The sequence below is a fragment of the Lutjanus erythropterus genome, chromosome 19, assembly GCF_056507025.1.
Source record: "Lutjanus erythropterus isolate fLutEry1 chromosome 19, fLutEry1.hap2, whole genome shotgun sequence".
NCBI classification, from domain to species: Eukaryota; Metazoa; Chordata; class Actinopteri; order Lutjaniformes; family Lutjanidae; genus Lutjanus; species Lutjanus erythropterus.
In genome coordinates this window covers 11792646-11817717 of record NC_139335.1, presented here as the reverse complement: position 1 = coordinate 11817717, position 25072 = coordinate 11792646, and the positions used below count along the sequence as shown (strand labels likewise).

The 25072-nt window shown below is 38.8% G+C and overlaps 2 protein-coding genes across 2 annotated transcripts; one reads left to right on the top strand and one right to left on the bottom strand.

The window, feature by feature from the left end:
* The first annotated feature begins 68 nt into the window (after positions 1-68).
* Positions 69-6241, top strand: LOC146309369 (uncharacterized). Its single transcript, XM_084743411.1, has 15 exons — positions 69-769; positions 1209-1329; positions 1418-1512; positions 1615-1758; positions 1872-2028; positions 2203-2369; positions 2545-2706; positions 2884-3028; positions 3165-3340; positions 3481-3627; positions 3871-4021; positions 4103-4251; positions 4724-4897; positions 5141-5179; positions 5286-6241. Exons 1-15 carry the CDS (start codon positions 716-718, stop codon positions 5685-5687), a joined length of 2283 nt encoding a protein of 760 aa, XP_084599537.1. The 5' UTR covers positions 69-715; the 3' UTR covers positions 5688-6241.
* A 147-nt stretch (positions 6242-6388) lies between these two features.
* Positions 6389-17863, bottom strand: LOC146309368 (myosin heavy chain, fast skeletal muscle-like). The gene is made up of 40 exons (XM_084743418.1): positions 17812-17863; positions 17452-17675; positions 17113-17256; positions 16869-17025; positions 16755-16782; positions 16552-16666; positions 16377-16469; positions 16225-16288; positions 16028-16126; positions 15837-15940; positions 15611-15749; positions 15281-15399; positions 15042-15191; positions 14772-14942; positions 14371-14677; positions 14152-14225; positions 13967-14054; positions 13757-13874; positions 13524-13647; positions 13290-13426; positions 12937-13192; positions 12565-12807; positions 12259-12435; positions 11998-12143; positions 11810-11900; positions 11327-11716; positions 11056-11182; positions 10731-10849; positions 10112-10308; positions 9826-10009; positions 9570-9735; positions 9350-9474; positions 8901-9209; positions 8599-8802; positions 8387-8512; positions 8103-8273; positions 7867-7971; positions 6827-6922; positions 6600-6731; positions 6389-6504 (listed from the first exon to the last, which is right to left on the bottom strand). Exons 2-40 carry the CDS (start codon positions 17656-17658, stop codon positions 6484-6486), a joined length of 5823 nt encoding a protein of 1940 aa, XP_084599544.1. The 5' UTR covers positions 17659-17675; positions 17812-17863; the 3' UTR covers positions 6389-6483.
* Between the last annotated feature and the right edge of the window lie 7209 nt (positions 17864-25072).

Sequence of the window (25072 nt, the reverse complement as noted above, 5' to 3'; positions counted from 1 at the left end):
TTCACAACTATGCTCTGTAGCCTGGAACTACTGTTTCATTTTTTAAAATTTGATCAATGCTGGTAATGTTCTATCATCTACAATCATTATTTAGATTTTTCATGGTTCAGTTAATTAATCTCTACGCTGTGAGCACAAGGTCATGTATCATATGACCTTTTTCACCAGTGGCTCTAATCTGGCTTTATTTTATAGCACCCACATATATAAAAACGTAAAAATGTTTTGTATCCTGATAACCAGGTTTATCACAGTAGGGGCAGTCTTAATCTCAAAACATCAACCTCGGCATACTTGAAACATTGACAAAGGGAGAGCTTCAAAATGCAAACATGAACTTTAAGTACAGTGTTGGGTCAGAAGGGAGAACATGTACACCTACCAGTGAAAAAGATCATCCCTTTCCATGTGGAGGATTATGTTTTCATCTGGGATTACAGATGGTAATATTAAGATCGGGACACTGGCTGGGGTTTTAATGGTAATGGTTAATACTCAGGACTTACTCTATTTAAAAGCCTTCCACCAAGCCATATCCAGTACACATTTGGAGTAGCATCAGTCAGGAGCATCATTCCCGTTGCACAAACAATAGTTCGAGCAAAGTATTGAATGAATCCTTCGTCAATGTTTGGAAGTTTTTTGTGTAACTTTCTGTACTGTTTTATCTAGTTTTCACTTGGAGACATTTTTTTTTTTTTTTGTACTATTTTTCATGATGGCAACTCCTGAGGGACACTCTAAATCAGAAGCTACCGAGACATCTCTGGTAAGACCTTTGTAGCATGACATTCATTATTATTTAAAGTTTGTGTGCATTTTTCTCTCAATGCATTTTTGTGACAGTGAGGTATTTATTGTAAAGTATGAAGCATTTAATATTTTTTATAGATATTTTTATTCATAAATGTATTTAATTTCTCAAAAGATTTAAATATTTTATGTTATTTACTCTTCCCCTGATTCAAAGTATTTTACCATGATTTGCACTGTAATGCTGACATCAAGTTTTACTTTGTTGCCAACAAGGGTTCCAGGGCTTTTACTATGATATGGAGAGTGTGAAAAGATTAGCTTTTAAGAATAATTATTTTCATGTTTAGATTTACCCTGGGCAATGAGTCAGAACCTGATTTAGTGTGAAGGAGAACACTGTAAATTGTTGTAGTTTACACTATTTCCATATTCTTTTTGTTGATGTGCAACAGGAAACTCCAGAACAGGAAGAGATCTTCAACATCTTGAGTTCGTCACAGCGTGGACGAATGGATGAACAACGCTGCTCCTTAAGTCCTATTAAAACTGGGCAAACCAAAAATATACCCGAAGGTTGGGGCAGCAGACACAAAGATAGGATTTGCTTTGCATGTGTCTTTTTGTAGATTGTTGTTGATTGTTTCACCGCTGCTCCCCACAGGTTCACGCTACCAGGAGTTCTCACATACCTTAGACAACAAACACAGCCAACATCTTGATGTCCTGCGGGTGTCATTGCCCGGGTTTAACTACCAGGTAATAGACTTCACGTTGCAGAGGGTTTAGTGCATGCACCTGTGCAGGTAGTGTGATGAATAAATGAGTGGATTCTGCTTCAAATGTGGCTTGTTTTCTCAGGAACCTGGGAGAAATAACCATCACGGCTCTGCACCTCAGATCGCTGTGACAGAGAGTACTCCAGATAGGAACAGGAAGCTTCTGTCAGTACCAGCCACCCAATTACAGGTTCCCACTCAGCGTGACCCCTCCAATCCTATAAAGGTCTGTCCTGTTCTACTGTGTCATTGTGGTTGGTTTACTGATTCCAAGTTTCTTTGTTACTATTGTTCATCATCATTTGGTCAACTCTTTGTCGCACTGTTTTTATCTAATAGACAGATTCGCCTGAAGAACAACAAACGTTCATGAATATGATCAGCCACGCCCAGCGTGGGCGCATGGATGACCAGCGCTGTTCCTTGGATCCTAGCAAGAGCGCTCCCTGCACGCCCAATGCAGACAGAAAGCCTGCTGGAAGCTCATTAAACTCAGGTGATAATTACAACTCACTGTATTCATAAATTTCTGTCTATGTTAGCATTTCTACAAGTGTGTTGCAGTTCTCACCTTTCACCAGGTTCAGACAAATTTAATTTTCATTTTTAAAGTTCCCAGGCTGTATAGTTGCTTGCCTATTTCACTTGTTTTCACGTTTCATCTTTCCAGGTCCGGATTCTGAAAAGTTCTTCAGCCTCTTGGCTAACACACAAAGCCAACGGCTCGATGACCAGCGAGTGTCTCTCCCAACATTACCAGGATTACAGAGTGAAAAAGCTGCACCTACAGCAGGAGGAGATTCAAGCTACTTGTGTTACATGGTCTCTAAAGTCCAGGTTAGTGTTTTTTCTTGTCCAAAGAACAGAATATTTTATATTTTCAACAGCAATTAATACAAGTACCAAAATACTGTTGTGATGTAGGTTCTGTCTCAGAATCTTACACAAAGTACTGCAATTAACTCAGTGTTCTGTGAATGTTTGTGTTAAAGAAGGCCTAATGCATTTTCAGGGTTCCAGAATGGATGACCAAAGGTGCTCGTTACCTCAATTAGGGAGTTCACCAAAACAGGATAAGTCTGTGTCTGATTCAGGCCCTCCACGCTCAGCCTCTTTCAGCCCCAGCTCTGACATAGAACGACCACAGAGTAAAGATAAAGGATCTCAAAAACAGGTATATAATCAAATCACTGCTGTAATTTTGATCCCCCAAAGGTAAATTCCATTAAATGACAACCTTTTAAAACTAAGATCTCAGTCTGATTTGTTCCCATTTGTTTGAATGTAATTCATATTTCATATTATTTCTTTACAAAGCTAAATGTATTCTGTCCACTTTTTCCCCATCTAGGGCTTAAATCCAGCTGAACAGGAAGATTTTTTTAACTTAATGTGTAAAACTCAGCGTGGACGAATGGATGAACAGCGATGTGTCTTAAATGTTACTCCCCAGTCCACACCCAAACACAAGCCCAGTCAGAGCACCGAGCCCAAAGGTTAGAATTCATACATTTGCCTTCCTGTTTATTTTTTCATTTAATGTTTTTCTAATCATAATTTTTGTAGAATGTAGTAATTGTATTTACATATTTGACCATATAAGCTAATATTTTGCTTTTTGTACCTTCATAGGTCCAGATTCTGACAAGTTCTTCAGCTTGTTGGCCAACTCTCAGGGCAGACGGCTCGATGACCAGCGGGTGTCTCTTCCTTCATTGCCAGGGATACAGAATGGAGGTACCACATCAACATCTACTGCTTCAGAGAGGGATGCAAGCTACTTGTGTTACATGGTCTCCAAAGTCCAGGTTGGCCTCATACCTAGCATGTTGTAAAGACCATTGTGAAAAGTTATTGACTGTCTTGGCCATTTTGTTCCACAAAGTCTTCACTCATTTTTTGCAGATGTGAAATATGTTCTAAAATGAATCTTATTTTCCACCCACAGGGCTCAAGGATGGATGAACAGAGATGTTCTGTACCCCTGGGTACTCCATCTGCTCAGCGCAAAGATCATCCCATTTCAGACTCTTCAAATAAATCTCCTCAAATGTCTGCCTCTGTAAACCGTGCCAAAACTGACCAGCAGCAGCAGGTGAGATGTCATACTGCATAATTCAAAGCTAACAGTCTCACCAGTACTTTTAATTTATCTTTATTATTTTGAGTTGACTTTAAAATTACATCAGTGATGGATAGGGAGGCTCATCTTCCACAGTCTTTTAAAGAAAAATGTGATTTCAATTTGTTCTCCTGAGTATTTTGAGTGGCAGCCTCTGTTGGCTGCTAAGTTATCCAACTTATAATTGCTATTCATTCTCTAAATCTTTTTTAGGAGGCATCTGCAGCTGAGCAAGAGCAGTTCCTTAAAATGATAAGTCATGCACAAAAAGGACGTATGGACGAGCAACGCTGCTCTTTACAACCCAGCAGAAGTACACCTGCCACGCCAACACACAATGGAAGTGCTGTAAATAATGTACCCACAGGTCAGACAAACACAGTGCGGTCAAGTATGTGTTTTCTGTCTCTGAGACATCACAGAAATAACTCTTGACTCTCTGTAACAGGTGCAGATGCTGACGCATTCTTCAAAATAATTTCCTCCAGTCAGGGACGACGGCTAGACGATCAGCGTGTCGCACTTCCTACCCTGCCAGGGATAAACGCTACGAATGAAAGAAAAGAGAGTAGTGGAAATGCAAAGGCTGGAAATCGCGTAAGTTACACAACATTTAAATTATTGGTGGTGTGAACATAAAAGTATTACCAAAGGTTGCTAAATTTAGTTCCTTGTTATTTTCATGTTACACACGCACAAAGTAAATGGTATGCAGGGCATGACGTGTCTGCCAGTGTGCAGGCACATTCTTGTGTCCACAGTACTGTAACTCAAGAACTGTTAATGGCAGAAATGTCATACTCGGGCCACATGTTCCCCTTAATGAGTAGCTCAGCTGAATGGATTTTGGAGCACCTTTATGGTTCCAAATTCAGACATAGCTGCCAATTCTAGATATGGTGCATATTCATGATATCTGTATTTTATGTAAAGAAGAAAAGTATGTTGACATGAAAGTATTTGCTTAATAAACAGCCTTATACCCATAATTGATTATGATTTAATAAATCACAGCTTTTGTGGTGGAATACTTGACAACTCAACATTTTTTCTTTTTTTTTTCTGCAAGGCTTCTACACCACACATCACTGTGGCTGAGAGTACACCAACAACATCAAGGAAAGACTCTTCTGGACCCACCTCTCAGACCCATGGAGAATCTAGCTCCCCCAGAGCCATACCCAAATCTGCCTCATTTACCCCTGAGACAGAATATCAAAAGAACCTAAATGCCACAGCACAAGTAAATTGTTCACCTTAAATATAACAATCTGTTGATTTCATTGTAAGGCTGACTGCTGGGAGAAAATACTCATATAAATCATGATCATATAAAGGAACGTCAGTGTTTCATGCATTTACCAATCTGCTTGTTTTGTAATGATTTACACTAAATCAATGACAGTGTCAATATCTAACTTGTGTGAATCCAGATTTTAATCTTTGAACTTTGTATGGAACTATGTGACATGCTATGTCTTTACAGATGACGGTGAGAGTGTCCATGAGCTTCACACCACAGCAGGTAAGCTGTGCCACAGCTTGTGTAGATTGTGAGCTTACTGGCTAAGGTTATTGTCTCAAAAGAGGTGTTCCTCCATGGATGCTTATTTGACTCTTATCTGTCAAAGGGACAGAGGAATATGGACCAACCATGCACATTCCCAGAAGTCTTCCTCACTCTAGGAGCCCCTGGAGATAACCTTGTGATCCCTCTGAGCCCAGTACGAGGCAGACCCGTGTCCTTCAACTTAAACCTTGTCCCAAAAGAAGATGTCAAATCCAGGCACTGCTCTCCAAGTCGCGCGGCAAGTCCAACGAGAGCCCACTCAAGGCCATCATCTCCCAACCCAGGAGCAACCAGTGAAGTGTCTATCAGTCCAGATGACGACTGTTTCTCTCTGATTGAGAAGGTTCACACAGCCCACCTGCAGAAGGGAATGGCTAAAGGAGGACAGAAATGTAAAGGAGAGCAAGGAAAGGGAAAGGGGGTTGGAAAGAAAGAAAAGAAGGATGGTGGCAATAAGCAATAGCCAGATATGCCACATTGTAAATGATCTATTTAGGAATAATAGAGATAAAATGTGAGGTGTGAGTATTTGGCTTGGAAAAATAATTAATTGAATGACGTTCATGAAATTGCATCTGTAGTTGTTTTCATGTAGCCGCACTGATTAGAAGCTCTTGCTTGAGTAGAACTCAAGTTTTCTGTTTTTATCTTCAGGACTGGGTAGGTTGCTTGTTGAGGGTTTGTTTCTTCTTTGCCATTTAAAGGTTCCATATATACTGTATATACATTGTCTATGTTGTTTTGATAGTGAGAACGCATCGTAAATGCAATGTATACAGTTTATGATAATACTGCTTTAGCTGCTTATCCAAAGAGAGAGATTGTTGGTAGCTGGGATTTAAAATTAGTGTGAACTGTGTGAAACTGGGACAGAAATGTATAAAAAATACAAACACAAATATCTAAATTAAACCAGATTGCCAATTAATTGTTGCTCTTGATTAATTTAGCCACATATTTGACAAATGAGCCGAAAGTGTATTTGTGACATTTTGCATAATTATTAATTCACTATCCTAACTAAAACATTGTTTTCTTAACTGTTTTCAATAAAAAACGCTTGCAATAAAGCATTGCTGCATTCCAACTACAGTACATGATAAAAAGTTCAATCAGTTTTGTCTTCATATTGACACCAAGTAGGACAGAAGTAAGAAAACAGAATGCTTGAGAAATGTTTATTGAAGATTTACAGAACAAAGTTTTCAAAGGCTCATATTGTATGAACTCTGTAAGATGCCATAGCTGGAACTTGTATTTCACTCAGCAGAGTCACTTCCCTAAAAGAAAGAGAGATAATAAGTAGTAGTAGTATTAGTGTAACTATAATCATATATTTGATACGTGATACCGTCAAAGAGAATGGAAAACTTACCTTTCCAGCATCACGGCTCTTGGCTCTCAGCTTGTTGACCTGGGACTCAGCGATGTCAGCGCGCTCCTGAGCCTCCTCCAGCTCATGCTGAACCTTCCTAAGCCTGGACATGTGGGTGTTAGCCTGCTCCTCCTGTGAAGGTTTGAGAGTTATATTGATTTTGTTGTTTAAAAGCTGGTATTATTAATTAAACTACATGAGTAGTCACATTCACGTAGCTGACTTACAGCCTCCTCAGCCTGTCTCTTGTAAGCCTTGACTTTGAGCTGCAGCTTGTCCACCAGATCCTGAAGTCTGGTCACGTTCTTCTTGTCTTCCTCCGTCTGCACAGATAAAGAATGGTCACTTATGGCTAAAGCAGAATCAAATGGTTTGCAGAAGAAGTATTTAGATGCTTTACTTAAGAAGAATAGCAAAGTAATCAACACAAGTTATAGTCCTGCATTCAAAATACAACTTAACTAACAGTACAAATGTATTATCAGAATAAGTAAAAGTACTCATTAAGCAGAGGGAACTTTTTCAGTATTACACTATCATATATTGGATTATTATACACAGATTTTTAATGACATGCGTTTAACTATAGGCAGTAGTGTATCGTAGCTTGTCAATATGGAGCAAAAGCTAATTACTTATTATACTGTTTAGTAGGTTTCTCAGTAATAAAGCATCATATTTTCTAAAATATCATAGATTTTGTATGTAATATCTTAAAAACCCTGAACATGAACATTCAACCTACAGATGTGTGTTCACTTATGTTGCCTACTTAGTCCTGGGGTGGGCAATTTACCCAGTAAACACTGATGTGTTACCAGTGATTCTAATTAAGATTCCATTAAGTTCAGGTCAAACAGAGTCAGGGTGCTGCTGTTGTGCATGTTGGCTCAGACTCTGTTATACTAAATGGAATGGGACCTTAATAGTATCATTGGTAAGACCTGTTCAAATAATGAAATAAACAAATAAACGGCTCACACACCCCAGGTCTTTTTACTGCACCAGACCAATTCCTGTGATTAACTATGACAGGCAAAAGTGTAGTGAGTAAGAAGTTTTTTTTGCCTGTGAAATGTAATGGGATAGAAGTATAAAGTGCATAAAATGGAAATATCGAAGTAAAAAAGTACCTCAAAATTGTATTTATGTACGGTGCTTGAGTAAATGTACTCAGTTACTTTCTACCACTGGAATCAGAGATTCAGATCTTAGAGTCAGATAACGATGATGGTGGTGATTATGGTTTTAGTGAAATTCAATTTACCTGATATGTCAGCTCCTTCACTCTCCTCTCATATTTGCGAACACCTTTAATAGCATCAGCTCCACGCCTCTGCTCACTTTCAACTTCAGCCTCCAGCTCACGCACCTGTGATGTGATGATAATCAAAGTTTTGTACAAGAATTTAAGTGCAGAGAAACAAAGGGCAATGCTAGTTTTATGTAATTTAAGTGTGATTTTTATTCTTCAATCTGTGAACATTTATATACGGTTCATACCCTGGACTCCAGTTTCTGGAGCTGCTTCTTGCCACCCTTCATGGCGAGGTTCTCAGCCTCATCCAGACGGTGCTGCAGGTCCTTGACTGTGACCTCCAGGTTCTTCTTCATCCTCTCCAGGTGAGCACTGGTGTCCTGCTCCTTCTTCAGCTCCTCAGCCATCATGGCAGCCTGAAATGATAAATGGTCCCTAGTTCATTCATAATCTGTAAAAAACTTCACAATATCAATGCATGGAGGTAGACTAAAAACATAATGCGAGTGAATTAAAGATGCAAACTCACATCAGTGATAGCCTTTTTGGCCTTTTCCTCAGCATTTCTTGCTTCTTGAACAGCATCATCCACTTCACCCTGAACCTGGACAAGATCACTCTCCAGCTTCTTCTTGGTGTTCAGAAGACTGGTGTTCTGAAGGTTTAAGAAAAGACATGTTTGATATGATATTTATGACGTATTTTCAATAGTATTAGTTTAGTGAATTCATTAAAACAAACCTGAGAGTGAAGCAGTCCAACACGCTCACTAGCATCAACCAGCTCCTGCTCAGCCACTTTGCGTGCTCTCTCTGTCTGCTCCAGAGCGGCTCTCAGCTCCTCAATCTCAGCCAACATCAGGCCATTTCTGCGCTCCACCATGGCAACCTGCTCCTTCATGTCCTCCTGTCCTCTGAGAGCATCATCAAGGTGCAGCTGGGCATCCTGACAACATTAAAGTAAAGGGTTTAGCTTAAGTTTGTTGCTTTGTTTACTCTCAAAATGTTTTTTTTTTCATAATTCAGCAATTGCACAAAGCTCACCTTGAGCTGTCCCTGGACATTCCTCAGCTGTTTCTGGGCCTCAGCAGCCTGCCTGTTGGCATGGCTCAGCTGAATCTCCAGCTCATTCAGGTCTCCCTCCATCTTCTTCTTGACTCTCAGGGCATCATTCCTGCTCCTGACCTCAGAATCAAGAGTGCTCTGCATGGAGTCAATCACCCTCTGGCTGTTCCTCTTGATCTGCTCCATCTCCTCATCCTTCTCTGCAAGCTTCCTGTCAACCTCACCTTTGATCTGGTTGAGCTCAAGCTGGACACGGAGAATCTTGGACTCTTCATGCTCAAGTGTACCCTGCAATAAAAGTCCGCTAAGTTTAGCTAAGAACAAAAATGATTGTCCTGTCATTAAAACAAAAGATATTTTTAAATTGTTAAAGAGCTATTATATTAATTGTTGCAATAACAAAAACAATGATGTATGAAAGACAATACCTCTGCCTCTTCCAGAGCAGTCTGAATTTCAGCCTTCTCACTTTCTACAGCCTTCTTGGCTTTTTCCAGCTCATGGATGCTCTTTCCAGTCTCACCAATCTGTTCAGTCAGATCTGAGATCTCCTCTGTAGAGTAAATGAAAGAAATATAAATATTCTTTCTTCACAATTGGTAATAAATTATTATTTTTTGACTTTAATGTATATAATAGCTGACATACGCTGCAGGTTCTTGTTCTCTCTCTTCATGGTCTCCAGCTGATCCAGAGCCTCCTCATAAGAGTTCTTCATCTTGAATAGTTCAGTGCTGAGAGAGCGAGCCTCCTTCTGAGCTCCTTCCAGCTCCGCCTGGCTTTCCTCATACTTCTGTTTCCATTCTGCCAGGACCTAGAAGACATGAATGAAAAATATTACTAAAATATAATTATGTTTGCAAGTTTTCTGAGTCTTGTTTTGTTTTCCTCTATAACCATTTACCTTATCAAAGTTCCTCTGCTTCTTGTCAAGGTTGGCAGCCAGAGCATTAGCTCTCTCCACATCAATCATGAGGTCCTCCACCTCACCCTGCAGCCTCTGCTTGGTCTTCTCCAAAGAGGCACACTTGGAGTTCACAGCCTCAATGGATTCTTCAGCCTCCTGCAGCCGTTGGGCAAGCTTTTTCCTGTAGTAAAGTGTTTTTTATTTTAATTACGTAAAAATTATGTGAAGTGGCATTGAATTAAAAAACAGTTCATTTAGGAAAAAGTGGAAGAATTTTATGTACTTTGCCTCCTCCAGCTCCTCAGTGCGCTGGATAGCATCAGTCTCATATTTGGTCCTCCACTGAGCCACCTCACTGTTGGCCTTAGACATCCCTCTCTGCAGCTCAGCCTTGGCCTCCTGCTCCTCCTCAAACTGCTCTCTGAGCAGATCACAGTCGTGACGGGCTGACTGAACAGCATGGGCAAGTGCATTCTTGGCCTATAAATTCATTATAAGAAGCATGAAAGTTAATTTCTTCTCTTATCATATTGTTATACAAACACAACTGTTGTCTCAAACCAACTACCCAATTTCCCAGTGGGGACTGTGAAAAAGTCATTTATTAATCATTTGTTATCCTACCCAAGAAACAGAAATTTATATCTTTAATTAAACTCATGTATATTCAAACCATCTGACTGCAATCGTGGATTACAATATCTGAGTGAGTTCATTTGTCTAATCAGTGAACTCTGTAACATTGGTTTACATTGTAGTAATCTATCTTTCATCCACGTTTTGTTAAACTCAATCCAGTCCTGAATGAGATATAGCTGAAAATATCATACTTGATAAATAGAAAGACAGCCAAAGCACACATTGCATTATAAACTTGACAATGCTAATATAAAATCTCATACCTTTACTTCCTCCTCAATGTGTCTCTTAAGCTCCTCAATCTGCTGAGTGTACGCCTGTTTGCCTCTGGTGAGCTGGGAAATGAGAGCTTCCTTCTCCTCAAGCTGGCGAGAGAACTCACCTGAATGAATAAGATTCAGAATAAGATTTGGATGACTTCTTTCAAAGCTGAAAAGTGCTTTGCATTAAAAAGAAAATAAATGATTTGAAATGATAACACAACACACAAGTAAGAGACAAATTGTACATATGGAATAGTTGGATTCTTTTAAATGAGAGGCCACTAATTAATGCTGTATTAGACATTTTACATCCTTGAATACTTACCATTCTCTGTTTGCAGCCTTGACCTCTGTGCACTCATATCATTTAGCTGGCGAACATTCTCATCATTTTTGGACTTAATTTCACTTAATTGGTCTTCAAGTGTTCTGCACATTTTCTCCAGATTCCCCTGTAATTAGCAAACAATGAACATGACTCAGATGCAGTGAACTTACTGATCAGATATTCTGTATTTATTCTCCACTTTAATTATTTGTATATTTGCTGAAGTCTAATCTAATTTAATTGTGTTTCCCTGAAAAACGGTGCATACCTTAGCTTTGGCAACAGCCTCCATGTTGCTGGAGAGGTCATCAATCTCCATCTTGTACTCGCTCTTCTCCTTCTCCAGCTTCTGCTTGACACGCTGGAGGTTGTCGATCTGCTCTCCCAGCTCTGCAACACTGTCAGCCTGCTTCTTGCGGAGAGCTGCAGCAGTGGCTTCATGCTGCAGGGTCGACTCCTCAAGATCGCGACGCAGCTTCTGGAACTCAGCTTCACGCTTCTTGTTCATCTCAATCTGAGCAGCTGTTGCTCCACCAGCCTCCTCAAGCCTCTCACTGATCTCCTCAAGCTCCCTGGACAGGTCAGCTCTCTGCTTCTCAACCTTGGCCCGAGCAGCTCTCTCAGCCTCAATCTCTTCCTCCAGCTCCTCAATACGAGCCTAGATTTGATGGTAGTAATATCAAGAAGGCTTATTAATTTAAGCATATTGCTTTTGATTGACTGATTTTCATGCTCATTTGAAATACATTACCTGGAGCTCCTTGATCTTCTTCTGAAGCTGAGCACCAAGAGACTGTTCATCCTCAATCTTGCTGAGGAGCTGGCTGGTCTCAAAGTCTTTCCTTAAGGTATAAAACAAAAACAGATGTTATATTTCTGTTTTTTATGACTTTGTATGCGAAAGCAGGAATTTAATCAATAATTTATTCTTTTACTTACTTCTTGAGTTTTTCCTCAGATTGCTGTTTGTCATTCTCCAGATCCATTATGGATTCCTGGGCCAGTTTCAGATCTCCTTCAAGCTTCCTCTTTGCTCTCTCAAGGTCCATGCGGAGCTTCTTCTCTTGTTCTAGGGATCCCTCAAGCTATAAGATGACAATTAATGATAGTTGATTTAATGAATTCAAAAGAAAGAGTGTCAATACCAGGAATTAAGGTTTTAAGATTATGATGAAATGTTGAAGGTATGTATTTTCTTACATCGTCCACTTGCTGCTCCAGCTTTGTCTTGGCCTTGGTCAGAGTGTTGACTTTGTCTTCCTCTGCCTGCAGATCATCAAGTGTTTGCTGGTGGGCCTCTTGGAGGGCTTTCTTCTCCTTGGTTAACTTGGCAATAGACTCATCTTGAGATGCCATCTCCTCAGTCAGATTTTTCACCTGAAAAAGGAATACAAAAATACAGTAAGTGTTTTGTTTTTAACATCAATATCTATACATATTTTAAACATTGATAGAATCATGTTGTTGTCATGTTTTGTATTAGTTTATATTTCAGGTTATGTGAACCTTGTTTTCTGTAGCATGTTTCTCCTTCTCCACTTTAGCCAAGGTGAGCTCCAGGTCATCAATGTCTTTCTTCAGCTCAGAGCATTCATCCTCCAGCTTCCTCTTCTTGGCAGTCAGCTCAGCATTGATTTCCTCTTCATCCTCCAGTCTCTCAGTTGTCTCTTTGAGTTTGGCCTCAAGCTGGATCTTGCTCTTAATGAGTCCCTCACACCTCTCCTCAGCATCAGAAAGGTTCTCAGCTTCCTAAAGTTTGAATGTACACATGGTATAGTTTGGATGAAACATATGTCAAGAAAAAACAAATCTGACTAACATAGTTTTTTTTCTTTTTCAGAAAATTGAACTTGACATCTGCTTTTGCATTCTACTCACAGATGCTACTTGAAGTTGCAGGTCATTCTTTTCCTGCAGCAGGGAAACCATCTTCTCCTCCAGTTCCTTCTTCTTGGCCAGGGCAGTAGACAGGTCTGTTTGCATCTTGCCATAGTTCTCTTTCATCTGTGCCAGCTCCTTCTCAGTCTCAGCACTCTTCAGAAGTGGCTTGATCTTAAAGTATAGATGCATCCATGGCCAATTCTTCACATTCATAAATGAGCGGATGTTGTACTGGATGGTGAAGATTGCATCTCTAATAAAAAAAAATCACATAATGTATAAATATTGTGTTTGTTTCACGTCACACAGAAATTTAAGAGACACTTGAGGATACTGTATGATAATCCTACCTCCTCTCCATCATCTTAACAAACTCTTTCCTCATGAGGTATCCTCTGCAAAGAGCCTGAGTCATGGTCACCAGCTCAGCCAGTTTCTCATCTCTCATCTCCTCCAGGGTACCCAGCAGACCAGCCTTGAAGAACACCTGTGTTGTCAAGTAAAAAAAAAAAAGTTATCAGTGCACATGGATATAACAGGAAAACATTGCAAGTAAAAATATACTAATATTGTCTTTGAAGAACCTTTGTATGTCCAAACTTGTACTGAGTGTGGTCCACATCAATGGAGCCCAGCAGCTTCTCTGAAGCTTTCTTGTTGTCAATGAACTGTCCCTCAGGGATGACACTGGCATTCAATACTTTGTATCTACAAGGAAAAGTATGTTCATTTATATTTAGCTCATATTTTCCTAGTGTTTTACACTATAAAGTCTTGCTGAAATCAACTTGAATTTCTGCTATGACTTCTAAGTCACCTCTGCTTGAAGTCACCATAGAGGATTCTGCTGGGGAAGCCCTTTCTGCAGATTCTGATGCCCTCCAGCACACCATTACACCTCAGCTGGTGGATGACCAAGTGATTCTCCATAAGACCTGTACATTGCACAAAATAAGTCAGTGTAATAATCAAAGTGTCTACTTTTGAGAAAAAAAGACAAAACAACAACAACACAGAAACACCAGACCTGGGGTCTTTGTTTCATTAGGGATCAGGCAGCGCACAAAATGAGGGTGAGTGCTCCTCAAGTTGGTCATCAGCTTGCCCAAGTTCTCCTGGGGGCCAAAATATAATCATTATCATTTAAAACAAAACTTGATTTACATTATGGCATTATGAACACAGTCTTGACTTTTTTGATGTTAAACATACCCTGAAAAGAGCAGACACAGTCTGGAAGGAACCACCCTTCTTCTTTCCACCACCCTTCTTACCGCCAGAGGCCTCTGTTTTTGAAAACAGCAAATAATTGTGCCATCAAATAATTTACTCTTTCTTCATTGTTCAGGATGACTTCCTAAAGAAAACCACATGCTTTAATTAAATGAAAAACTGAACTGTCACACAGGAATTACAGTGTTAGCTTTTTACCATCAGCTGAAGCGTGGGATGCATACAGCATGGCCAGCAGTTTGTTTGAAGATTTCTGGTAGAGCTGAACAACTGAGTCATTCAGGGGGTCCTTGTTCTTGTCCAGCCAGCCACTGATGTTGTAGTCCACTGTACCAGCATAGTGAACCAGGGAGAAGTGAGCCTCAGCCTTGCCCTTTGCAGGCTTTGGCTTCTCAAAGGCCTTGCTCTTGCCAAGATGCTGATCATGAAGCTTGTTCTTGAAAGAAGTGTCTGTAGCCTTGGGGAACATGCACTCCTCTTCAAGGATGGAGAAGATGCCCATTGGCTGAAGGGAAATTATATCACATTAAACAGAACTGATAATTTAGCATGTGCTCAGAAAACAGGAATTCAGTTCTACCAGACAGATTGTGTCTTACCTTCTCAATCAGCTCAATGCAGGCAGCCAAGTCCATACCAAAGTCAATGAACTCCCATTCAATGCCTTCTTTCTTGTACTCCTCTTGCTCCAGAACAAACATGTGGTGGTTGAAGAACTGTTGCAGTTTCTCATTGGTGAAGTTGATGCAGAGCTGCTCCAAGCTGTTAAACTGTTATTTTGGGTTATAAACAGTAATATACAGTGATCAGTTCCATTGAAAAACATTGTTGACATGTAATGCAACTGAAATGTTCTTCAAATGACTCACATCAAAGATTTCAAATCCAGCGATGTCCAACACTCCAATGAAGAAAGATCTTGGCTGCTTTGTGTCCAACATCTCATTGATACGGATGACCATCCACAAGAACATTTTCTCATAGACAGACTTGCACAGAGCACTGACAGCGTTGTTGACCTAGACATAATGGGGAATGTGGGAATTTCTCAGTATAATGTTTTCATATCAACATGCAAAAAAACCCAACAAATTTTCCTTTCATATACCTGTGGCACGGTTTGACCTTTGGTCACCATCTCGTTTCCGACCTTGACCCTTGGGTAGCACAGAGCTTTCAGCATATCAGCTGAGTTCAGGCCCATGAGGTAGGCGATTTTATCAGCCTCTGACAGAAGGAAAATGTTTTCATTAACGCAAAGCAATGCATAGGATCTAACAAAGCCATGTTAACACTAAGAATCAAGAATATAAGAAAAGTTTGCAGAATAAGTTAATGCAAAAAACTTGTGAAGTGAGGTGTCTGTAGTTTTAGTTTAACTGCTAAATGTATTAAGATGTAATATGATGGTGTAACCTCACAGTATTAATACAATTACCCTCAGTGCCATCAGGCTCAGCCTGCTCCTCGCGCTGCTTCTGCTTGAATTTCATGTTGCCATGATGCATCACAGCGCCAGTCAGCTTGTAGATGGCAACTTTCTCCTCAGCGGTGAAGCCCAAGATGTCAATAGCGGTCTACAATTCATGCACAGAAAATAAGTTTAGAAAATCAATTATTCTGACATTCATCTGCTGTTATTCTACAAATTACTGTCAGCTTACATCTGTTGCAATGAACTCCTCCACATCATTGATGCTCTTGACAGTGATCTCACCCTGACTGATCATTGGATAGTCATACGGGTTGGTGGTGATTAGAAGGGCCTCTGAAAGAAAGAGGATAAGATGCATAAGTGGGCATACTTTTTTTTTTCTCGTATCATTTGTCTATTTGTCATTATTTTATAATGTACCCAGGAGCTCAGGCTTGTGGCCAGTCATCAGCTGATAGAAGATATGGTAGCTCCTCTCAGCAGACAGCTGGAAGGTGACACGGGACTTCTCCAGCAGATCTGTGAGAGGTGATGATGAACGTGTATCAAGACTACATTTGTGCACTGCTAATGTTGCCAGTGCTGCCAAATACAAATGGAAAATAACTTGAACTTACATGTTTCAATATCAGCTGAGGCCAGCTTGCCAGAAGAGCCAAAGTGGATTCTGATGAATTTACCCTAAACATTGACCAAAAAATGTCAGTTTGACTGTAAGCAACACTATGCATGAGACAGTTATGTGAACGTTCATAACATGAATACTTACAAAACGAGAGGAGTTGTCGTTCCTCACAGTCTTGGCATTACCATAAGCCTCCAGCAGAGGGTTGGCTGCAATGATTTGATCTTCCAGCGAACCCTACATAGAGATATTATGAGGCTGTATGAAAGTATTCAGCAGCAATCAGCTGTCAACGTTGTTAGCAGACAACCAGTTTTACCTGTATTTTGCCACTGCCCTGCTCTGATTTCTTGCCAGCTCCAGCCACTGCAATTGTTGCAAAGTACTGGATGACACGCTTGGTGTTGACAGTCTTTCCCGCACCAGATTCTCCACTTGGGGGATAAAGGATACCTTCACTTACTTAGCAAGATCATCATTAAGATTCTAAAGAATTGTCTCGACAAGTTGTGTTATACTCACGTGATAAGGATAGACTGGTTCTCACGATCTGAAACACAAGCACACACTCAAGTTAAACCTATACTTGACATTCTTCTTTGTTTCATTCCAGTTTTTTGGGAACCTTAATCTTACCAGTGAGCATGAACTGATAGGCATTATCAGAGATGGAGAAGATGTGGGGTGGAGCCTCAATCCTCTTCTTGCCTCTGTATGCCCCAACAACCTGAGCATCGTACACAGGAAGCCACTTGTAGGGGTTCACGACGACGCAGAAGAGGCCAGAGTAGGTCTGGAACACCAAAGAGGGAAACGTGATCACATCTGATGGACAGGTTTTACAGATTCAGGCATATTATATTATACGATTGAAGCTTACGTAGATCATCCATGATGCAAAACGCTCTTTGAGGTTATACAGCACAGCAGGCTCATTGAGGTGGGTCATCATGGCCATGTCCTCAATTTTATCGAACTTGGGAGGGTTCATGGGAAAGATGTCATCCTCTTTTACAGTGACACTCTGAAAAGTAAGAAACAAAGAAAAAATGTATTAAGATAATCATGGTCTCATTGTAGTTTAATTAAATTATGTCATTCTCTTTTGCTGAGATACTTTGTGCGGTAAAAAAGCAAATATAATCATGTTTTCAAGAACTGTGATCAGTTTGTCTGTCCTTCCTAGGGTCAGTTTCATTTTAGACACTATTACACTTACCTTTCCACCTATAAGGGTCTCAACTGTGGCTTTGCCACCTTCTCTCTTGGTGAGTTTAGCCTTGACATACATTTCATCATGATCAGTCACAAAAAAGGCTGTTTTGGCATCAAATGGAGCAGTCTGAGCCTCAATCCTCTCCTTCTCAGGTTTTCGGAGGTATATGGCTGCAGGGCCATAGGCCTCCATCTCTGCGTCCGAACTCATGATGGCACCTCAAGAGACTGAAAATAAGGAAAGGTCATACACAGTAAACTTTCCTAGTATTGTTTTGATAAATGTTAGCATGCTATTTGTGTGCCTATCAGGTAAGGTGTGTTTTGAAAATGTAGATATCACCTGAAATAAACTATAATTTACCTCCTCTGGTCCCAACAGAAGATGCAATACAGTCAGTTCTGTTCTGTTGATCCTAGTGATAAATAGTTGTGCATGAATACATAAATCTATAGATAAATAAGGTCACTTGCATCACATTTGTGTATAGCACACTGGAAATAAATGAATGACAAAAATTAAATTATTAAGTGATGTACTCTTGCAAATACATAATTCATTAATTACTTACTGACACAATACTAATCAATTAAAATTGATATGCTTACCTGAGTTGGAGGCCTACCAGCTACCAACAGAGTCCTGAGTAGCCTCTTTTATAGTGGGAGGACTGTCTCCTCAGTAGGTGTGCCCTGCTCAGTTTGGTCATGCATTCTTGTCATGTTGTCCTTATTCCTGTGACATTGACATTCACATGATTGATATACACACATTTGTTGCAGTAGGTATTTTTTCCCCTGTGGCCAAACTGAATGGTCAAAAAGCATAGTGTTTGTAAAATGATTTAAACATGTTCTCTTTAATTTATGAGAAACAGTGGCTTTTAGCATCATCATTTTAGCGTTTAGCTTATATATTTGTTTACAAAATACATTTTCTAACATACGACTTGCATGCTATTGCATTATACATCTGTTAATATATACAGATACAGATGTTTCAAACTCAAAAGTAACAATGATTTTGAAATTATGATACTTACATTATTTAAATATATGTAAATATTACAGTTTGATAATGACATTTTCTAAATCTTTCATAATTATAATTATAATTATGATTATAGTTTGTTAATCTATGTAGAAATGGAAGTAAGCATTTATTATAATTGTTTTGTTTGTTTGTTTGTTTTTGTTCTTTTTTGTTTTCACTTTTGGAAAAGTGCCTAAATGTCACTGGTGTGCAGTTGAAGGACATTTACAAATGTCACACATTTGGTAGTCCAATGCAACAGGGTCAGCTATTTCATAAAATATGGTCAGACCCACTTGATGTCAGCAAAATATCATGAATATCATCACACTTTTGATATATTTTATCATTTCACAATACGAATGTATGTCATCAAACATCAGTAATTTGTGGGGCATTTGTTGAGGATCTTTTGAGCAACAGTTTGAGCATAAGTGTCTGCAGACAAGAAAATTGTGCTTCTTAATAACAGACTGATCTGTCAACTACCTGTTACAATGATTAAGTGTAATTTCCTTAATGATCTTCCGTGTTAGTAATGACACTCTTACTGGTGTATGTATGGCAGGCACAGGCCGTGGTTTTGGAGAAGCATGTGAATGTCACTGGTATACAGTTGCAGCTCAACCACACATCTCAGATGTCTGAAATAAAATTGAGGCTGAGCGCCATTCCATAAAAGCTGAGGAGGGATTACATATCGCCTTGGAATGGAGTGGACGAGCAGTTGCCATCTAGGCTGGGATAAGACCCAGAATAAATCCTGTGCCAATAAACAAGATGTTAGAGATTCCAGAACTGCAATAGCACCATGAATGAAAAGTGTATCCAGGATTAGTATAACTTAAAAGTTTAATGTCTAATAAGCAATGGAAAATAAACGTGTACTTTAATGTTTTTGCCTTGACCATGACTTTTATGTATTTTTAACCTGGCTTGTTGAGCAAACTATTTCGTTAACCAAGGAGATGACCTTGAGGAATGTCACCCATGTGACCTCAATAGGTAGGTGGCCTATTGTACAAACATGTGTTGCACAAGCTATTCAAAGAAGGTCAAGGGTCTTCATTTTTTTTCAGCCAACCTGAATAGCATGTGTCAAACATGCTATTCAAGTAAGGTCAGAGGTCTTCAGTCGTTTTTTCAGACAGCTTGTTTGATGGAAGCCTTGGTGTGCTTAAATACATTAGGTGCTATTTTTTTGCACAACAAAGGGACAGGATTCTGATATTTAGTTATGGCTCTGTATTACTTTTGAGTCTGCATGTGTCATACAAATATGTGTCTCTCTTTACATTCATATAGTAGCAAATTTCTAAGTCTGAAAGTTTGTGTGGCTATGTGCTGTGTCACCTTGAATACAGAACATTAGTGCACTGTCTCATCTCTGGTGACAAAATTCATCAGCTGATTTGAGTTGTATTTAAACCCTTTTGTAGTGGTCAACTTAAACAGAGACATCCCAAGTTTGCCATTTAATTAGTGCTGTTGTAACCCCAAAAATCAATGATAAAGGAATGTTGTAGTTATAAAGTTATTAAAGTATAAAATATAAAATTACATGTAATAATTTCACAACGTAGATGTTTCAGTCACAGCAGTGTGACTGCCACCAGTGGTGCATAAATGCAGCAAGAACTTGTTATATTACATTTTGCAATAGTTTAATAGTGTGTTTCACTTTTTGACTTACTAGATATGTATTTGCTGGCGTTACTTCAAGGTCAGAGTATTTACCTTTTTATGAATGTGTATTTTTCTGTTGCAATACAGCAGCATATTATTTTTGTAGTACCTCAGTGTGTTTTAACTTTAAAAAGCTAATATCTGGATGACTGAATTTGAAAAGGCTAGTTGAGGTAAATCAAGACAAACTTCTTTTGTCAAATGCATTAGATATTAATTTAGTTGTACTTGAGAAAACATGTTCCATAAGCTTGAGAAGTTGAGTTGACCAACAACTCTTCAGTCACACACAAATTTGGTTTCCTTTTACATTTTCTCTTTTCTTCTGAGTTTTAAGCTTCAGCTGCTTCCAGTGAATTTATTAAAAAGTGAAAGTGTGTAGAGATAATTCAAAATCCTTTGTCATGGTTTGCAGTGTTTTCATTATTGTGAGAAGATGCAACCATGAGTTACTTAAAGTGTATTAGAGAAATTTTAAAGTGCAAGATTAAAATCCAGCAGAGTTAAAATGCATTGTTCTTGTTTTACTGTAATGTGTAAAAGCTATGACTCATTTTGCATTATGGTATGGCTGCAAGTTATCAGCTCATCACTATAACTGAAAGGACCAAGCATTTTTTTAGAAGCTGTAGAGAAGACAGACAGATTGTTCCAGCTGACCTTCTCCTTTGTCCTTGAGTCTCGTAGATGTGTATAGATGAGCCTCTGCACTAAGCCCTTGAACTGAAATATAACATGCCAAATATGTCTGACGAGGAGGAGCCTGAGAAGCTTTAAAAGAGTGTTAAGACTTCTTCATGGCAGTAACGCTGAGGGAACCAAAAGTGGCGTGGGTTAAGCTCTTTCTATTTTTCTTTGTTTGATTTAGTTTTCCATATTTTGACCTCTCAGAATAAAGAGCCCAGACAGGACAGGATATCTTGTGTGCTTATTTAGGTTGTGTTTTCAGGATGTGTGCAATTAACAACCTAGCTCAACAGCCTAACATGAAATACAATAACTTGTGAAGAGATAACGGGGAAAAGAAAGCTGGTAGTAAAGTTTACCTTATATGCAGAAAAATATATTGTACAAGACTATTAATAATGGTAATGCTGTAACCAAAGCTTACTTTACATTCAAATAATCTTGACTGTTGTGTTTTGATTTGATTTGTTATCTTACATATGTAAGCATGGTGGGGGATGTTCTTGTGAGTCACAAACAATTGTGTTCACATCAGGACAATGTCTGGCACAAATTGAAGCAGCTCTACCAAAATCTCCTTAACATCTGTGTTGAGTAAGACAATATTAAGACCATATTAAGCAGCAGCCTAGTTATTCTCTCCACAGTGCACGCATGTATTCATAACAGGCATACAGACAGCTGTGCTGAATGGTGATATGATATTGTCCTTGTCATTCTAAACAAAGGAAATTGTCTTTACATCAAATACCTTGGTGGCCACTAAAAATATCTTGGAACTCACCAGTTAGTGTGCAGTGTCATCATAAATAGCATCTGCCCCAAGGTCCAACGACACCTGTGCTTCTTATGCAGACTGCAAGTGTCTGGTGCCACAAAGGCAAGAGCTTAACGGCAGTTAATTAATCCTTCCTGTTCAATAATCCTTCCTGGTTGTAACATCATGTAACCTATTGTTTGCAGTATGTAGTTACATCAATGTCCTTCAAATTGTAATCTTGTTTTATGAAATAAATGTATATATAAATAAATAAAAAGGTAAATAATCAGCCACTCTTCAAGGACTGGCACTTGTTCACATCTTGTTGTAAAAGCAAATTCAAGTATCAATAACTTGTTTTCTGTCTGAATGAGCAATCCTATAGTTTCCCCTCTCCTGTTTATCACAGAAATCTTTTTTGACTGTAAGGAAAAACCCCAGTGATACCCTCTGAACACTCTTTCTCATATTAAAAATGGTCCTATAGTTTATAGTTACACTGTGCTGCTTTGTTGCTTCCAGTTTGTCTTTGTAAGAAAAAAAAGAAAAAACAGTCACAATACAGTGAAGAAAATTAAAAACTTGAATTAATTAGGTTGTGGCATGTACAAATGAACTTTTCACTCTGTTAAAAGCTGTTCACCAGATGTTGTCTCTTACTCGTTCTCAGATTTAAAAGAAGACAATAAAAACATAATATCTGCAGTGTCAGTCAATGACAATTTTTTAATCATTTTGCAACACTTGAATTACTGCTGCTGGGTAATGTAACCTTTAACATAAGCATGGTTTCATTACAAATGAGCAAGTCAGCATTGTGTGTATGAATGCACCCTGTTGGCAACAACTGGAACTGGTCATAAATTTAGTGCGCTATTAGGATTCCTATTAATTTATACTGACTGTGACCTCTCTTAAGTGTCCAGAGAGCACTGGGCTCTCCAGCCAGCAAGTAGCTGCAGGAGAGTACTTAAATGCCTGCAATGGTTTTGAGCTTATAAGCCAATTGTCATTCCATAACAGTGAATGCCTCACTGTTACAAGTGTCACTGAATAACTGTTAAGTCCTACAATAATCTTAGACAGCAACTTGTCAGTGGTTTCAGTTTTACATTCTTTTAAGTGATTTGTGTTTGTGAATTTAATGACTGCTTCATGTCCATATAGGCCTGTTCTCACTTTGAACAACAGGCTAATGAATTATAATTAAATAATAATAATAATAATCCTTGTATACTGTGCATACTCTTAGAGATATATGTGTGGCAAAATCATATTTTTTGAGTGTTTTTTTTTTCATTTTTATGTTGTTGTTTTTTTAACTAACTAATGTCTCCTACGAAGAGACGCTCAATACCACTTTTTCATGTCCGATATTGGCGGTGGAAAGGGTACTGAAAATATGTAGAAGTACTGCTATTTACTGAAATATTACTCAGTTACCAGTAAAACTGCTGGTGTTAAAAAAGTATTCTTCTAAAAAGTACTCAGAGTATTAGTTACTTATTAACTGTTGATGTTTAATGCATTATCAATAGCGGCCATTCAATCTTAGGGTGTTTCTGTTTCTCCAAATCTTCAGGAAAAGAAAGCCAGCAGTTTGGTAAAGTTTTCTGGTAAAGCTGAACAACTGATCTGTTCAGGGGTTCCCTGTTCTGGTCCTGCTAGCCATTTATATTACAGTCCACTGTACCAGCACAGTGAACCAGGGAGAAGTTGGGGGGGGGGGGGGGGGCTTGGCTGTGCCATTTGGCTTCTTAAAAGGTCTTGGTCTTGCCAAGATGCCTGTCATGCAGCATGTTCTTGAAAGTTGTGTCAGAGGCCTTGGGGAACAGATCTAAGAATAACAAATAAAACTGGACTACAAGATTATGTATTACAAGGAAGCCTGGCACCAGTTTTACAACCACTCTGCTCATCCTGGTTAAGGTTATAGGGAGCAGGAATATATCCTAACACATACTGTATATATGATCTGTGATTAAATCAATTGGTAAACATGTTAGATAGGGGCTGGCACTGTGGCTCAGTTGGTAGAACGTCTGTCCCATGTGTGGAGGCTATTGGTCGTCTGCAGCGACCGCCAGCTCGGCTCCCCCCTGCAGCCCTTTGCTGCATGTCATCTCCTCTTTCTCTACCCCATTTTCCTATTTGCTCTTCAGCTGTCCTGTCCAATAAAGGCAAAAAGCCCAAAACATAATTAAAAAAAAAAAGTTACATAGAAATAAAAATACAGTCTAAAAGTTAATACATGATTTCATATGCAGTCTATAGGTACAAATATATTTTACAGATGCTTGAAAATTAATCTTATTTTATGTACAATATATTACATACCTTGGTCATTTAAAAATTTAGTAATTGCATATTTCATATTTCATAATATATTTTGACTGTGCAGTGTGCACCTATTGTTTTTATTTTGTAAGGCATCTGCACTGGTAACCTGGTCACTTGTGTACTTGTGTATTTCATATTGTATTTTGTACTGTGCATAGTGTACATTCCGCTTTTATTATGTTAGACACCTGCATGTACTGTAGTGTGTACTGCACTTTAAATTTGGTTTATTGTGTCTACTTGTTATGTGTAGGACTACAGATTGAAATTAGCAGCACACTAAATCTGGTGCAACCATGTTTTCATTTCTCTTTTATAAATCAAATATACTAAACAAAACTAAACATAGATAATGCATTTCCCAATATTATTTTTTTATCTTTAGATGACTCATACCTATAAATATTTACAATGTGAGTAATGTTAACAGTTTACTTACACAAAATAGCTCGAGTGCAGAGCATGGTTTGTGAAGTATGTGTTCCAGTAAAAACAAAGATTTATTTAAAGACCAGATTTCAGTTGCAACACTTTGTGATAGGCATTTGTGGTTGTTAAATTTTAATGTCACAGCCAGTGCAAAGTCTTAATGTTGGAGAAGCTTCAGAATGTCACTGGTATACAGTTACAGTACACCAGTATTTTACAGGGTTTAAACAGATAGTGCCACACACCAAATAGCTCCCATAAAAAAGGATTTTATTGTCAGTGACGTTTCATGTACAGTGAATCCTTTTCCTCAGATTTCTCGGTTTCACAGTTGCAGGGTATACACACAAGTATACACAAGTATTTACTACAGTACTGGCTCAGGAAGTAGACTCCAGACATCAATATACAGTGTAGTGTCAACTTGACAACAACTATTCCACCAGTCTAGATATATCCGTGCAACAAGGTCATAAAACAGGAGAGTGCAAAGGGCCGTCTACACCAAGAGCAGTAAATATAACTATAGCTATAAAAATATGGTTTTAAAAATCATTCTAACTGATGGCAAAGTCTGAACCGCAACTTTAAAATTGTGGTGTAGACTCCCCCATCCACTTGAGTTTTTTAGATTATAGCTGTGGACAGCCAAGAAGGCTCTTTTTAGCCATCTTTTCTTCTCTAAACACA

Excerpts from the sequence above, each read along its gene's own strand:
- LOC146309368 (XM_084743418.1), bottom strand. The coding sequence starts at position 17,658 with ATGAGTTCGGACGCAGAGATGGAGGCCTATGGCCCTGCAGCCATATAC. Across the intron at positions 16,470-16,551 it reads AGGGCAGTGGCAAAATACAG|GGTTCGCTGGAAGATCAAAT; the intron begins GTAAAACTGGTT and ends ATCTCTATGTAG. Across the intron at positions 11,717-11,809 it reads AGAAGATCAAGGAGCTCCAG|GCTCGTATTGAGGAGCTGGA; the intron begins GTAATGTATTTC and ends CATCAAATCTAG.
- LOC146309369 (XM_084743411.1), top strand. The coding sequence starts at position 716 with ATGATGGCAACTCCTGAGGGACACTCTAAATCAGAAGCTACCGAGACA. Across the intron at positions 2,707-2,883 it reads ATAAAGGATCTCAAAAACAG|GGCTTAAATCCAGCTGAACA; the intron begins GTATATAATCAA and ends TTCCCCATCTAG. Across the intron at positions 3,029-3,164 it reads TCAGAGCACCGAGCCCAAAG|GTCCAGATTCTGACAAGTTC; the intron begins GTTAGAATTCAT and ends GTACCTTCATAG.